Source organism: Pseudochaenichthys georgianus, chromosome 9 (assembly GCF_902827115.2).
Source record: "Pseudochaenichthys georgianus chromosome 9, fPseGeo1.2, whole genome shotgun sequence".
Classification (NCBI taxonomy): Eukaryota; Metazoa; Chordata; class Actinopteri; order Perciformes; family Channichthyidae; genus Pseudochaenichthys; species Pseudochaenichthys georgianus.
Window position 1 is genome coordinate 43,097,265 of NC_047511.1, and position 13,434 is coordinate 43,110,698.

The 13,434-nt window shown below is 42.4% G+C and overlaps 1 protein-coding gene across 5 annotated transcripts in view; it reads right to left on the reverse strand.

The window, feature by feature from the left end:
- The window catches only part of arvcfb (ARVCF delta catenin family member b), a 327,265-nt gene that overhangs the window by 52,471 nt on the left and 261,360 nt on the right, over positions 1-13,434 (reverse strand). For 3 of the 5 annotated variants that reach the window (XM_034091649.2, XM_034091648.2, XM_034091647.2), the window contains 3 exons: positions 8,125-8,242; positions 4,189-4,360; positions 817-834 (listed from right to left, as the gene is read on the reverse strand). In XM_034091649.2, the coding sequence (XP_033947540.1) occupies positions 817-834; positions 4,189-4,360; positions 8,125-8,242 (308 nt within the window). The remainder of the gene's footprint in view (positions 1-816; positions 835-4,188; positions 4,361-8,124; positions 8,243-13,434) is intronic. The other 2 variants (XM_034091650.2, XM_071204443.1) reach the window with 1 other exon arrangement.

Here is a 13,434-nt window from a genome sequence, read left to right on the forward strand (position 1 = left end):
TTCCGGCGTGAGTTCCACGCACGTGCTCCACTAGCGCCCACCCCTCCCGTCGACGTTCAATACCACACCCCCCGTCCCCCCGTCGACGTTCGCAAAACAGACACATAACCTTGCGGTGGCAGCCCTGAGTACCAAACACTGTCTCCTGGTGCTCATTTGAGTGACTCACACAGAAAGCGATGTCTAAAGGCATCATTGAGGTGAATTGATTGGGTTTACGCATCTACATGTTGGCAGGGAAACACCTACATTGTAAGGATAGCAAAATGTGGCCCACATCTTAGATATTGGAAGCTTCACTGCACTATTATCAACATCAGGAATCTATATTCTTCAAAGTCAAACACAACAGGGTCTGTAGCAGAGCTTGACATGTATGCTTAGACCCCACAAACAGATTGGAAGAGGGTTTGATTCAGACACGATCATTGTTTTAAGGTTCATCAAAGACTCATTTGATTAGTCAAGCTCTGCTTATCATCCCGATAGACTTACCTGATTCATCAAGAGCTGCCTTTACCTTTCACCTATCTTAGAGGAACAACTAATGCTATAGGGGGGGGGGGGGGATCTATAACACTCAGGTATAGGGAGGTGATTGGATGCATGTACAATTAGTGAGAATCCACTTTTTCTAAAGTTGTTGGAACTTTTCTTAGCTGTTGGAGGACACCCACAACTATGTCTACGATATTCTACAGCTAGGGGGAAGGAGGAGGAGGAGGAGGAGGAGGAGGAGGAGGAGGAGGAGGAGGAGGAGGAGGAGGAGGAGGAGGAGGGGGGCTAAAGTGAGAAGAGTTGAGGGGGGGCACTCACCTTGATTAAACCATTCCTCTATAGTAAGCCAAGGAAGCAGCGGCAATGCCAAAAAACACAAAGCAGGGAGAAGAGAGAAGAGTCATGGTGAAAAAGACGTGTGGGTGTGTCAGGAAGCAGTGCAGCAAATGTGAACAGTTTGTACAACTTTTAGTGAAGATGTGGAAGAGTGGAGCAGAACACTGAACATCAGAGAGCAGAGAGAGCACAGGGGGAAGCAGGACTTTTGAGAGAAGAGGCGAGATGGGAAACTATTAGCAGTCCAGAGGTGTTTTCTGAGAGTGGGGTGGCTTTTTAACAGAGACATGGAGACAGGAGGAAAAGTGTGAAACATAAAAATATGAATACAGAATACTCAAGCAAAGGACACATACATGAAAAGGAGTCATTTTCATATTCAGGGTTCATTCAGACTTCTCCAGGACCTTTACCTAATTGTCCATGACCAAAAACATGACTCTTTCTCAGCGTACCACTGGACATTGTTTATTTTAACGTGGAACAGGAAAATAAGGTCTGCATCTGAAACATGTCGTGCCTCTAAAACAAATCCAATAGTAGGCTTACTAGCTCCTACACGCTAAAGCCACTAACATCTCTCACCAGCAAAACACCTCGTCAGTTAAATGCCATTTTACGTTTCATTACTATGCGATACAGTATTTATCATCATTATAGTATTACTATTTTGGCGATTAGATAAAATATAAATTATATTTGATGCAACTTTAGTTACATTTCCATGACTTTTCCAGGACCTGGAATTAGCATTTTGAATTTCCATGACTTTTCCAGGTTTTCAATGACCGTAAGAACCCTGCATATGGAAGAAATTAATATAAAGTCACGGTGAAGCATATTCGTAACAGCACAGAGAGTATTATGTGCGCTAAGAGACGGAAGTAATAGCCTATTTATTCACTAAAACAAAGCTTGAGAAAAAGCGCCTGAAGGAAAGAGTAGTAAAGTAGCCACAAAACATTTTAGGCTAGCAATATACTTGGAAAGAAAGGAAATATTAGCCAATAATAAGCCAGTTTATCAGCTAAAGAAAGCTTGAGAAGACAAGATAAGTAAAATAGCCAGAAAAGAGTGAAACGTAAATAAAAAAGTGGAAAGATATGAATATAAGCCAACAAAGGAGAGACTCAAATTGAAGCATATACGTAACAGCATTTGTTTGAGTGTGTCTCTAAAATCACTGCCTGGGAAAAGAAGAACACAATGGCCGTAAAATAGCCAGAAAAGCCCAATAAAAATGGGAAGTAATATGAATACAAGCGAGCAAAGAAGAGAAAGAGTAAAGACTGTGAAAGAAAATAATCAGCATTGTAAGATAAGAAGGCAGTATGAAAATGAAGCATATGCATTACATCACAGCACAGGCTGGGAATTACAGAAATGTGTGCTAAGAGACGCTAACGACAGCCAAGCATCAGCCTGTTCAGCACATTAGCATTGAAGATGGGATATAGTCAAAGTGAAGATACATAACATTGGTGTCATGGTTTTGGATTTATGTTTTCCACCTTTGTTTTGAAATGTCTGGTCCTCCTCCCTGTCGTTAGTTTCCCTGGTGTGTCTGATTGTCTGAGTGTGTTCACCTGTTGCCCTTGTGTTTCTCCTCCCCTGCCCAGCTGTGTCTCGTCCTGTGATTACCCTTCTGTGTATTTAGTCTTGTCTTCCCCTGTGCTCCGTGTCTGTTCGTCGTCATTTCATGTCACTGTCACCCATGCTTGTCCGTGTCTCCTGCCTGTTCCCGTATGTAAGTTTGTTCCCGTCTGTCGTGCTCCCCGGTTTTGTTTCTGTTAATTAGTTTTTTTGTTTATTTTTATAATAAAGTTCGCTTTTTGTTAACAAACGTTTTGTTGTATTTTTTAACTGCACTTTGGTCCTATTTTCCCCAAACCTGACAATTGGTATAAGTGCGTGATTTCATTCTGCCTGGAAAGAGCAGAAATACGCAGAAATACACGCTAAGACACAGAGATGCGAGCCAAGCATCAGCCTCAGCTGCTACGCGCCAGTCGAGCGTAACGGTATATTTAATACTGAATGTGACATTAAACTGAAGAGCAGGCCAAACGTAGCCTACTTAAGGTAACAAATGACCCAGCGTTCTGCCGACAGAGCCGCCTAACTGCCCGCCTCCGCGCTCCTTTATAGCCACGTTTAATGTTTCTGTACCTGAGCCTCGTTTCCTCACAGAACGCCTCGGGGCTGAGCAGCTAAACACATCTCATTATTCACAGCGTGTGTGTGTGAGAAAGTATACGTGGTTAATTGTTTACTCTGTATACATATACGCTGCGTGTCGTCCTGACCCCTGAACCGAAGGATGGTCCAATGAGACGTTAGGAGTCGAGGGTCACCGGCTGGTAGTCACGCCTCATTGGCTGACTGATTAACGGCGGCCATTAAGGGTGCACAGCAGGGACATAACGGCGTCGTTCAGGCTGGTGAATGCTGATTAAAGCGTCGCTAACAACACGTGCGTACACGGCACATCTGTTAAGAGAATAAATAACGGAAAAAGATCCCGACGCAGCAGACTGAAGACACAAAGGTCTCATCACTGTAGGGTTATGGTACCGTGACTGTAAACATACAAACGGCCTCATCCTTAATGTCGGCAACCACTGAAAACCTGTTTATGTTGCTTAAACTTGTTCCAATGTAAAAAGTACTTTGTATTTAAAGTGTTCATTTAAATCTAGCAACATTGAAGAGAATAAATGGCTGGATTTAATAACTGTTTTATGTATTATTGTGAGCATTTTCTACAAACAAAATGGTGGGAAAATATGGTTGACTTTGAATTGTTAATTGTAATCGACTAATTGAAGAGCGTTAACACATGTAAATACTAAAATATTTGTTTTCTGGATGACTCACCCAAATGATCAAACATTGTAACATGTGTATGTATAATTTAAACCCTATTTGATTGACTATAAGTCTACATGCACATTATATTGGACAATTTACATTTCCTTTTTACATAGTCATTGTTAAAGGTGAATTGTATCAGCCCTGCAGGGAAAACAAACAATGGAATCAAATATCGCTAAGAAAAAGGAAATAATGGAATAACTCGTATGCTCTCCATCCATTATTATCTCATCCTCAAGAGTCCTTCAAAGTAAATGAAAAGAAGGCTAAAGAAACAATAATAAGGAATATTTTACACTTAAAAAGGAACTCAGTCTTTTCTGTTTTGCAATAAATATCACATGTATTCCAATCTGATACATTATTAAAATATGTATTAGCAGGTGTCTTATTGAAGAGGCAGAGCTTTTGGAATATCTCCACTTCTCTGATCAGTGGTCGTTACATATCCTCCCTCTCCTTATGTTCCATCACACATACCTTTAGCCTTCTTCCCTCCGAAGCAGCCGGCGTCGTCCTTCTTCTTCCTCTGTGGTCCCGCTGAGCCGGGGGTCTGCGGCGCCGAGGGGTCCTGGAACCTCTCGGCGCCCGGCACCTCTTTGTGGACGTGATAGGACAGATTCCTCATGATGCACACACAGTTCTCCACAGACTAGGAGGTCAAAGAGACAGAGTTGTTGTCATTTTGTATAATTATATGAACTGTTTGCATTAAAGGTGCCCTATCAGTGTTTTTCATCAATATATCATAGGTCTCAGTTATATTCAGAACATGTCTCTGAAGGGTTTGGCTCCAAATACCAAACAGATCATTGCAGCATTACCCATAATCCCCTCTGTTTCAAAAGTGCTGATTCTCTGTCTGTTACTTTAGATGAAAACAAGGAGCCCCTCCCCACGCCCCTCTGAGAGAGATGTGGTTACAAAGAACACAATAGTGCTCTAGGAGGAGATTCAGGTGATAAGGTGGGGGGGATTACCTTGGTTGGTGATTAGCCGTTTTCACACCAAGTACTTTGCCGTACTTAGTTCCCAGCACTTAGTGCCCCATGGAACTAAGAGCAGATCGCGTTCACACCGGAATAAGTCCCTGAGGGAAGATTACGCAAAAGAGCCGCTGACGTCACTTCTTCTTCTTCTGCTTTGGGTTTACTGGCAGGCCGCAAACAACTTCACGGCGTATACTGCCGCCCGAAGTCCCCGGCCGGAAATCCCCGGAGTTGGGGACTGGCTTCAGTAGAAGCTGCTGGGACTCCCAGCAGCTTCTGCTGTACCGAGTAAATCGCCAGAACACCGACACCTCCTCATCACTCCATCGCTCCCATGTTTTTTTTTTTTTGTTGCCATAAGTTAGTCTCTCTGCGTTGGTGCGCGGGGCTAATGCTAATGCTAATAATTCTCCCACCCACCTTCGACCCACATCAGTTTGCGTATAGAGCAAATAGGTCTACAGAGGATGCCATCGCCACTGTTCTTCACAGTGCACTGTCCCACCTTGAACACCAGGGGAACTATGTGAGGATGCTCTTTGTTGATATATTTATTCGTTTTATATGGAAATGCACTGCCAGGATTGCTTTTTTAAATGTCGTTGTACCTGGTGCGATGACAATAAAGGAATTATATTCTATTCTAATGCTAATGCCACAAATACAATGGCGGCTTCACAAAACTTTTTTTGTACGGTTTGCAATTCGCCCAGCCAATAGAAATTGGTACTTTTTTGGTACCACCTCTCAGCAGGCACTAAAAATGGGGGTAAAAGTTCCCGGCACTAAGTACTCTTTTTGGTGTGAACGCAACATAAGGGGTACTAACGGAACTAAACGGGAAAAGTACTCCGGTGTGAACGCGCCTATTGGCTAATGGTTACACAATCCAAAACATCGTTATGACATCATAAAGTGCCAAAATCTGATCAGCTCATTTTCAGACAAAAAGAGAGAGAATCTTTGTTCCTGAAACTTTCAGAGTCTCTTTCCACAGAGGGGACATGTTGATGAAGAAGAGACATGAAGAAGAGGGGACACATGTTGATGTACAGGAGACATGAAGAAGAGGGGACACATGTTGATGTAGAAGAGACATGAAGAAGAGGAGACACATGTTGATGAAGAAGAGACATGAAGAAGAGGGGACACATGTTGATGTAGAAGAGACATGAAGAAGAGGGGACACATGGTGATGTAGAGGAGACATGAAGAAGAGGGGACACATGTTGATGTAGAAGAGACGTGAAGAAGAGGGGACACATGTTGATGTAGAAGAGACATGAAGAAGAGGGGACACATGAAGAAGAGGGGACACATGTTGATGTAGAGGAGACATGAAGAAGAGGGGACACATGTTGATGTAGAAGAGACATGAAGAAGAGGGGACACATGTTGATGTAGAAGAGACATGAAGAAGAGGAGACACATGTTGATGTAGAAGAGACATGAAGAAGAGGGGACACATGTTGATGTAGAAGAGACATGAAGAAGAGGGGTCACATGTTGATGTAGAAGAGACATGAAGAAGAGGGGACACATGTTGATGTAGAGGAGACATGAAGAAGAGGGGACACATGTTGATGTAGAAGAGACATGAAGAAGAGGGACACATGTTGATGTAGAAGAGACATGAAGAAGAGGGGACACATGTTGATGTAGAGGAGACATGAAGAAGAGGGGACAGATGTTGATGTAGAAGAGACATGAAGAAGAGGGGACACATGTTGATGTAGAAGAGACATGAAGAAGAGGGGACACATGAAGAAGAGGGGACACATGTTGATGTAGAGGAGACATGAAGAAGAGGCGACACATGTTGATGTTGAAGAGACATGGAGAAGAGGGGACACATGTTGATGTAGAAGAGACATGAAGAAGAGGGGACACATGTTGATGTAGAAGAGACATGAAGAAGAGGGGACACATGTTGATGTAGAAGAGACATGAAGAAGAGGGGACACATGTTGATGTAGAGGAGACATGAAGAAGAGGCGACACATGTTGATGTTGAAGAGACATGGAGAAGAGGGGACACATGTTGATGTAGAAGAGACATGAAGAAGAGGGGACACATGTTGATGTAGAAGAGACATGAAGAAGAGGGGACACATGTTGATGTAGAAGAGACATGAAGAAGAGGGGACACATGTTGATGTAGAAGAGACATGAAGAAGAGGGGACACATGTTGATGTAGAAGAGACATGGGGAAGAGGGGACACATGTTGATGTAGAAGAGACATGAAGAAGAGGGGACACATGTTGATGTAGAAGAGACATGGAGAAGAGGGGACACATGTTGATGTAGAAGAGACATGAAGAAGAGGGGACACATGTTGATGTTGAAGAGACATGGAGAAGAGGGGACACATGTTGATGTAGAAGAGACATGAAGAAGAGGGGACACATGTTGATGTAGAAGAGACATGGGGAAGAGGGGACACATGTTGATGTAGAAGAGACATGAAGAAGAGGGGACACATGTTGATGTAGAGGAGACATGAAGAAGAGGGGACACATGTTGATGTAGAAGAGACATGAAGAAGAGGGACACATGTTGATGTAGAAGAGACATGAAGAAGAGGGGACACATGTTGATGTAGAGGAGACATGAAGAAGAGGGGACATATGTTGATGTAGAAGAGACATGAAGAAGAGGGGACACATGTTGATGTAGAAGAGACATGAAGAAGAGGGGACACATGAAGAAGAGGGGACACATGTTGATGTAGAGGAGACATGAAGAAGAGGCGACACATGTTGATGTAGAAGAGACATGAAGAAGAGGGGACACATGTTGATGTAGAAGAGACATGAAGAAGAGGGGACACATGTTGATGTAGAAGAGACATGAAGAAGAGGGGACACATGTTGATGTAGAAGAGACATGAAGAAGAGGGGACACATGTTGATGTAGAAGAGACATGGGGAAGAGGGGACACATGTTGATGTAGAAGAGACATGAAGAAGAGGGGACACATGTTGATGTAGAAGAGACATGGAGAAGAGGGGACACATGTTGATGTAGAAGAGACATGAAGAAGAGGGGACACATGTTGATGTTGAAGAGACATGGAGAAGAGGGGACACATGTTGATGTAGAAGAGACATGAAGAAGAGGGGACACATGTTGATGTAGAAGAGACATGGGGAAGAGGGGACACATGTTGATGTAGAAGAGACATGAAGAAGAGGGGACACATGTTGATGTAGAAGAGACATGGAGAAGAGGGGACACATGTTGATGTAGAAGAGACATGAAGAAGAGGGGACACATGTTGATGTTGAAGAGACATGGAGAAGAGGGGACACATGTTGATGTAGAAGAGACATGAAGAAGAGGGGACACATGAAGAAGAGACATGGACAAGTGGATTTTGCATAACAGGTGACCTTTAAATATATGTGTTTGAGTAAAAACGGCACCTTGTTGTCCATGTCTTTCTTCCCGACAGCTGATTGGAGGGCGTGCAGCAGGGCGTCCACCAATCCCTCGCATTCCCTCAGTCTGCGGCGAGCCTCGGCCCCGTCGGAGCTCACATTTCTGTAGAAGAGAAAGTCCGACATGTACAACGAGCAGGAGGGAGGAATGTAGAGGAACAACGAGATGTAACCACACTGCGGGGACAGCCTTCACGACACAGCTCTTCTGCAACTTCTGCAGCTATTCGGCGGCAGATGATTAAAATCGTGAGGGAAGATATGTTATACTTAAGATTGAGAATCCTTGAAAGTATATATACCATATGATGTAAGATTTCTATGGTATCTGAAGGGTTTTATTGTAGTTGCCACAAGTCATTATCTTGAATGTAATCAAATAAACAACCGGAATCCACTAGGCAGCACTGCTCCTACTATTACTTAATAATGCAAGAAAGTAATACAAAATCTAAAAACTAAAAGGTTCTGAATGTGTGGGTGCATGTACAACCTGTTTTTCATAGTGTTGTTTTGTTGTCTTCACTCATTATTTTCAGTTTCCGACATTACGATGAAATCCTACTTTTGTAGTTGTACGGTTCCCACAGAAAGATCTTGTTCAGACTGGATAACGATGACGTGCAGATAAATAACCGTTAAATCAGACATTGAGATTTTTTGGGTTCACCCTTTATCCTTCCCGTCTGCCTCAAAGCAATAAAAGCCAGCCTGCTCAAGGAACGATCTTAAAAGAATGATGAATATAAATGTATTTCTTGCTACAAAGGGAGATGCCATCCTTGTTTCATCAGCCGGCGCTCTGAGCTCAGCTCCTTTAAAGGGTTAGTGCTTCTGTGAGACTGAGTGTGAACCGAGAGGCTTTAAACCGAGTTAAAGGGCTCCCTGCTCCTCACCGGGGACTTCATTTATGAGGGCTCCCAACACACATAATCCCATTAGTCTAGTCGTATGTCTTTCAGAGGGAAGCAGAGATACAGCGTGGCCTGAAATCACATCCCGTGCTACAGAGTGGTGACGTATTGTTGTAGGCCGACCCGGAAGTAATAAAGCGATTTCTCCATAGGCTTTTGGAATATTGTAAAAAACAAGATCTGTGGAAAACGAACCTGTTAGATAAATGCACGTTTTGTTCAGCCGGATAATACACACGTCTATTCGATAGATTTATGAAAATACGTCATCCCCGCACCACTCCATATGAGGTTTCCAAAAAGGACACTTCTGCTGAGGGATTAATTCATTCATGTGCATGGATGTACACCCGCACCCATTGGCCCACAACCAGGGGTCCCAGACATGTCATTGAGCTGAAGCTTTTATACAGTGTGACTTACACCCATCCATACTGTACACATGCCTAAGGAGCAATTTGACATTTGAAAGAACATACATAACATCTGTTTGCAATTTACATATTGTATCAATATTGCAACGACTGTATATAGACTATTCTATCATATCATATTCTGTTTCGATTCTATTCTATTTGATTTACTGTGTTGCACTGTGGGAGGAGCCTGCGACCTAAGTCATAACACTGCTATGCACACATGACAATAAAAGCCTTGAAACCTTGAATTTGGGGTTGAGTATTTGAACAAACAAATGTGCCTACAAGTGCCGGGTATCAAACTACTGACTGATTGGGAGACGCCCGTTTAACCCCCGAGCCACAGCCCCCCATATTAGGGTTTATGATCCATTGGGACCCTCATTTCCCTACATGCACTACACGCATGAAACCTTCCTGAAACATAATTGTATAGGCCATAAGTCTGCGTAGATCATCAACATTTTGAAATGTTATCCTTTTATTTTACAATTGTCATCTACAGGACAGGAGGGTATTCACCTAAAATCACACAATTGAAATAAATAACTTGATAGTATTTTTTTATTCAAATCCTACTTTGATTTACACAAAACTTGCCATTTGTAGTCATCGGTTTTTTATTTTAAGTTATTATAATAATCTCCTTAGAGCTCGTATATGACCGTTACACGGGTCATAACTCCCTCTGTCAAATCTGCATTACATTGTTGGGATAAATTCCCCTTAAAACAACAGGTTTTACAAGATTACCTCTGTCGACATCATGATGATAACATTACTCATTATACACGAAGAGAGCTTGAACACGTCATTTTGTAACTGTCACGATCTTAGCTTTATGTCACGGTTTTAGTTTGGTCCGTCTTGTCATGGTTTTATTTTGCAATTCTGTTCTCCCTGTGTCTTCCTCCCTGTCGTGTCTGACTGTCTGATTGTGTTCACCTGTTGCCCTTGTGTTTCTCCTCCCCTGCCCGGCTGTTTCTCGCCTCGTGATTACCCCTCCCTGTACTGTATTTAGTCTCTTCCGGTCTTCGGTGTTGGTTCATTTGTCGTTCATGTCTCCCTTCATGTTGGTCACAGTCACCTTTTGTTTGGACGCTACCTCGTATCTGTTCATGGACTCTTGTTTTTTCAGCTTTTGTGAATAAAGCTCGCCTTTTGTTTCATTTTGAAACCTGCTTCCCTCCTCAATCTGCATTTGGGTCCTATTTTCCCCCAACCCTGACAGTAACTCGGTGTAACCTACATTAAAGATATCAGGCTCTCCTCAAGCTATGGATGTGTTGCTTACATGTCGCATTATTACCATAGACCTCTATTGTGTCTTTAATCTGTATGTAAAACTCCATAAATATATACATCACGTTTAATACAACAGACTGTCATCTTCATGCCCAGTGTGTGAGCATCTCAGCTGTTGATCAATGGAGAGACGTACAGAAGCATCCAGAAGTCAGTGCTAATTCAATCTTTGGAGGAGGGCCGGCAGTTGGACTCTCTCATAAACTAAAGCCATCCGTCTACAGCTGTCAGATATCGGTCACCACCTCCCCTGTAAATGGATCCAGAGTGGCGGCGGCACTGGATTTATTTGACAGCAGTGTGGGTCGGGGCAGACGGACAGAAGAGTTTTATCGTCAGCTGTTTCATTTCCAGGAGTCTTTCAGGGAGCAGTTGTCCTGGTCGGAGGGTTATGTGCGTCTGTCAGTGCGGAGCGAGCAGGTGGAGCTGTTGGCACTGGACAGGTTGGTGCTGTGATATTAAGTGGAGGTCGAGGTACTGATGAGTATTGATCTTTCTTGTAGTTGACCATCTGTTGTAGTGATACTGCACATGTAGGTAACTTTATAATGCAATCAGATATCAGCAAACAATGTAAAAAACGTTTTAAATAAGCAGTCTACTAAGGTTTGTAACCTTAAAGGGGTCATATGATGCTACTTTCTGGTTAATATTAGTGTTAACTGCCTCCACCTGGACATGTCTGCATGCTTTAATGTTCACAAAGCTCTTTATTGTTCTCATACTGCAGCACCTCTTTCCACCCTCTGTCTGAAACCAGAGCCCAGTCTGCTCTGATTGGTTAGCTGGCCGGCTCCGTTTTGATTGGTCAACCGCTTAGAGATGTCCCGCCCTTAGCCTATCACGTACAATGTGTTGGAGTGCTAGCCAATAGAAGTGTTACAAAGTGATGTCACTATGATAAGGAAGTAAAGGAGTCCGACAGAGGCGTTTCAGGCATTTTATAATATTCGTTACACTGTTTTTCCATCTACTGTACAGTAGGTATTTGCACCAAAACGCACTTGATTGGAATAGTTTTTAAAATATTTGCTTCGATTAAAAATTGGCAAAAGTAGTTTGGATTTTCATTCCCTGCCTGGTGCTAGAGTTGGAAGTCAAACAGGACATAATAATATTTTTTAATCGTTTTTAATTAAGTTTCTTGCCAAACACTGAATTTCAGAAGACAACATTTGAACACATCATGCCTTCAACAATGTAGACAGTGGTTTGAATGTAGAGGTCGCTCTGCACACACACGTCAATCTGTCATTGTGATCTAGATGTGCCTATAGAATATGTGTGCGTGTGTGTGTGTGTGTGTGTGTGTGTGTGTGTGTTATCAGATGGAGGGTGGGTGTGAAGGTCGCTGTGAGTCATGTGGCCATCAGAGGACAATAGAGGAGCTGCGACAAAGAGACTAGAGCAGGACTGATGGAGACGGATGGAGACGGATGGAGACGGATGGAGACGGATGGAGACGGATGAGAGAGAGTTGACCTCTGCTAGCGCTCTGCAAGGTCAACGCCACAACTCTGAAGGAGCATGTGTGGTCCTCCTTTACGTATCATTGATCCTGATTTAATTTCTAATGGATGCTGTGTCTTATCATATCCTTGTGCAAAGTCTTCTCTTATTAGCAGAGTAGGAAAACAGGGGTGAGGACAAACTCCGGCTAAATATATAATAAATAATGTTCCCAGCATATTTACACCACTTGAAACTGACATTGTATTCCATGTCCTTGTAGTTCTGAGTATGTATCTTTATGGCTTATTGCACTTATTGTAAATAGCTGTGGATAAAAGCGTCAGCTAAATTAAATGTATCATAGTCGTAGGAATGTTTTACCGAAGACATTGCAAAAGACTGGTTAAAATGGGGCTGCATCATTTGGGGAAAATGTAGTAATTGGGATATTTTTGACAGATTTTTTTTATTCACATCATCTCGTTTGAAATCATATTCATTATAGTCGTTATTTTGCACTAATAAAACAGTAATAATGGCATTTAAGGTCATTTTTAGAGAGCACACAACTGCAGTACAGTAGTTGCTGGTTTATGTTGGCAAGTAAATCAAAGCAGCTGTTTTCTATCTCATCCGTGCTTGTCCCCATTTGTGTTGCAATTGTCACCATTGTTCTGTCCACAGTGTCAATCATAGCAATAAAGCTCTAATTGGATTAGAGTCAACAATAAGTACAATCTAAACAATAATTCATTTTAGTTTGAGGTGAAACAATGGTATAGGAAAAGCTTTGTTATTTGAAATGTTGAATGGATCCGATTAACTCTGTTTTGTCCTTGTTATTATTATTAATGTACTTTTTTCTGGGTCGGAGCTGGACTTTTCATCTCATCATACATGTTGTATCTATACTTAAGAAGACCCTTACTCATTCTTGTCTTTTGTCAAAATCACATACTATTAAACTCCACCTCCAATCCATACTGTATTATTCACACTTAAGCAGCTGAGTGTAGGTTTTAAAAGCACTTGTATTCCCAGTCTTGTAATGGTACCAGTTAGAACCAGCTCTTGTTACCCACGACCAAGGACAACACACACTCCTATGCACACTTCATTACAGTTTCCCATTGACTGATCCCGCATCGTAAACACAGTAAATAAGCTGGCTCCCATCGACAGAGGAGGCTATTAAAACAAAACTA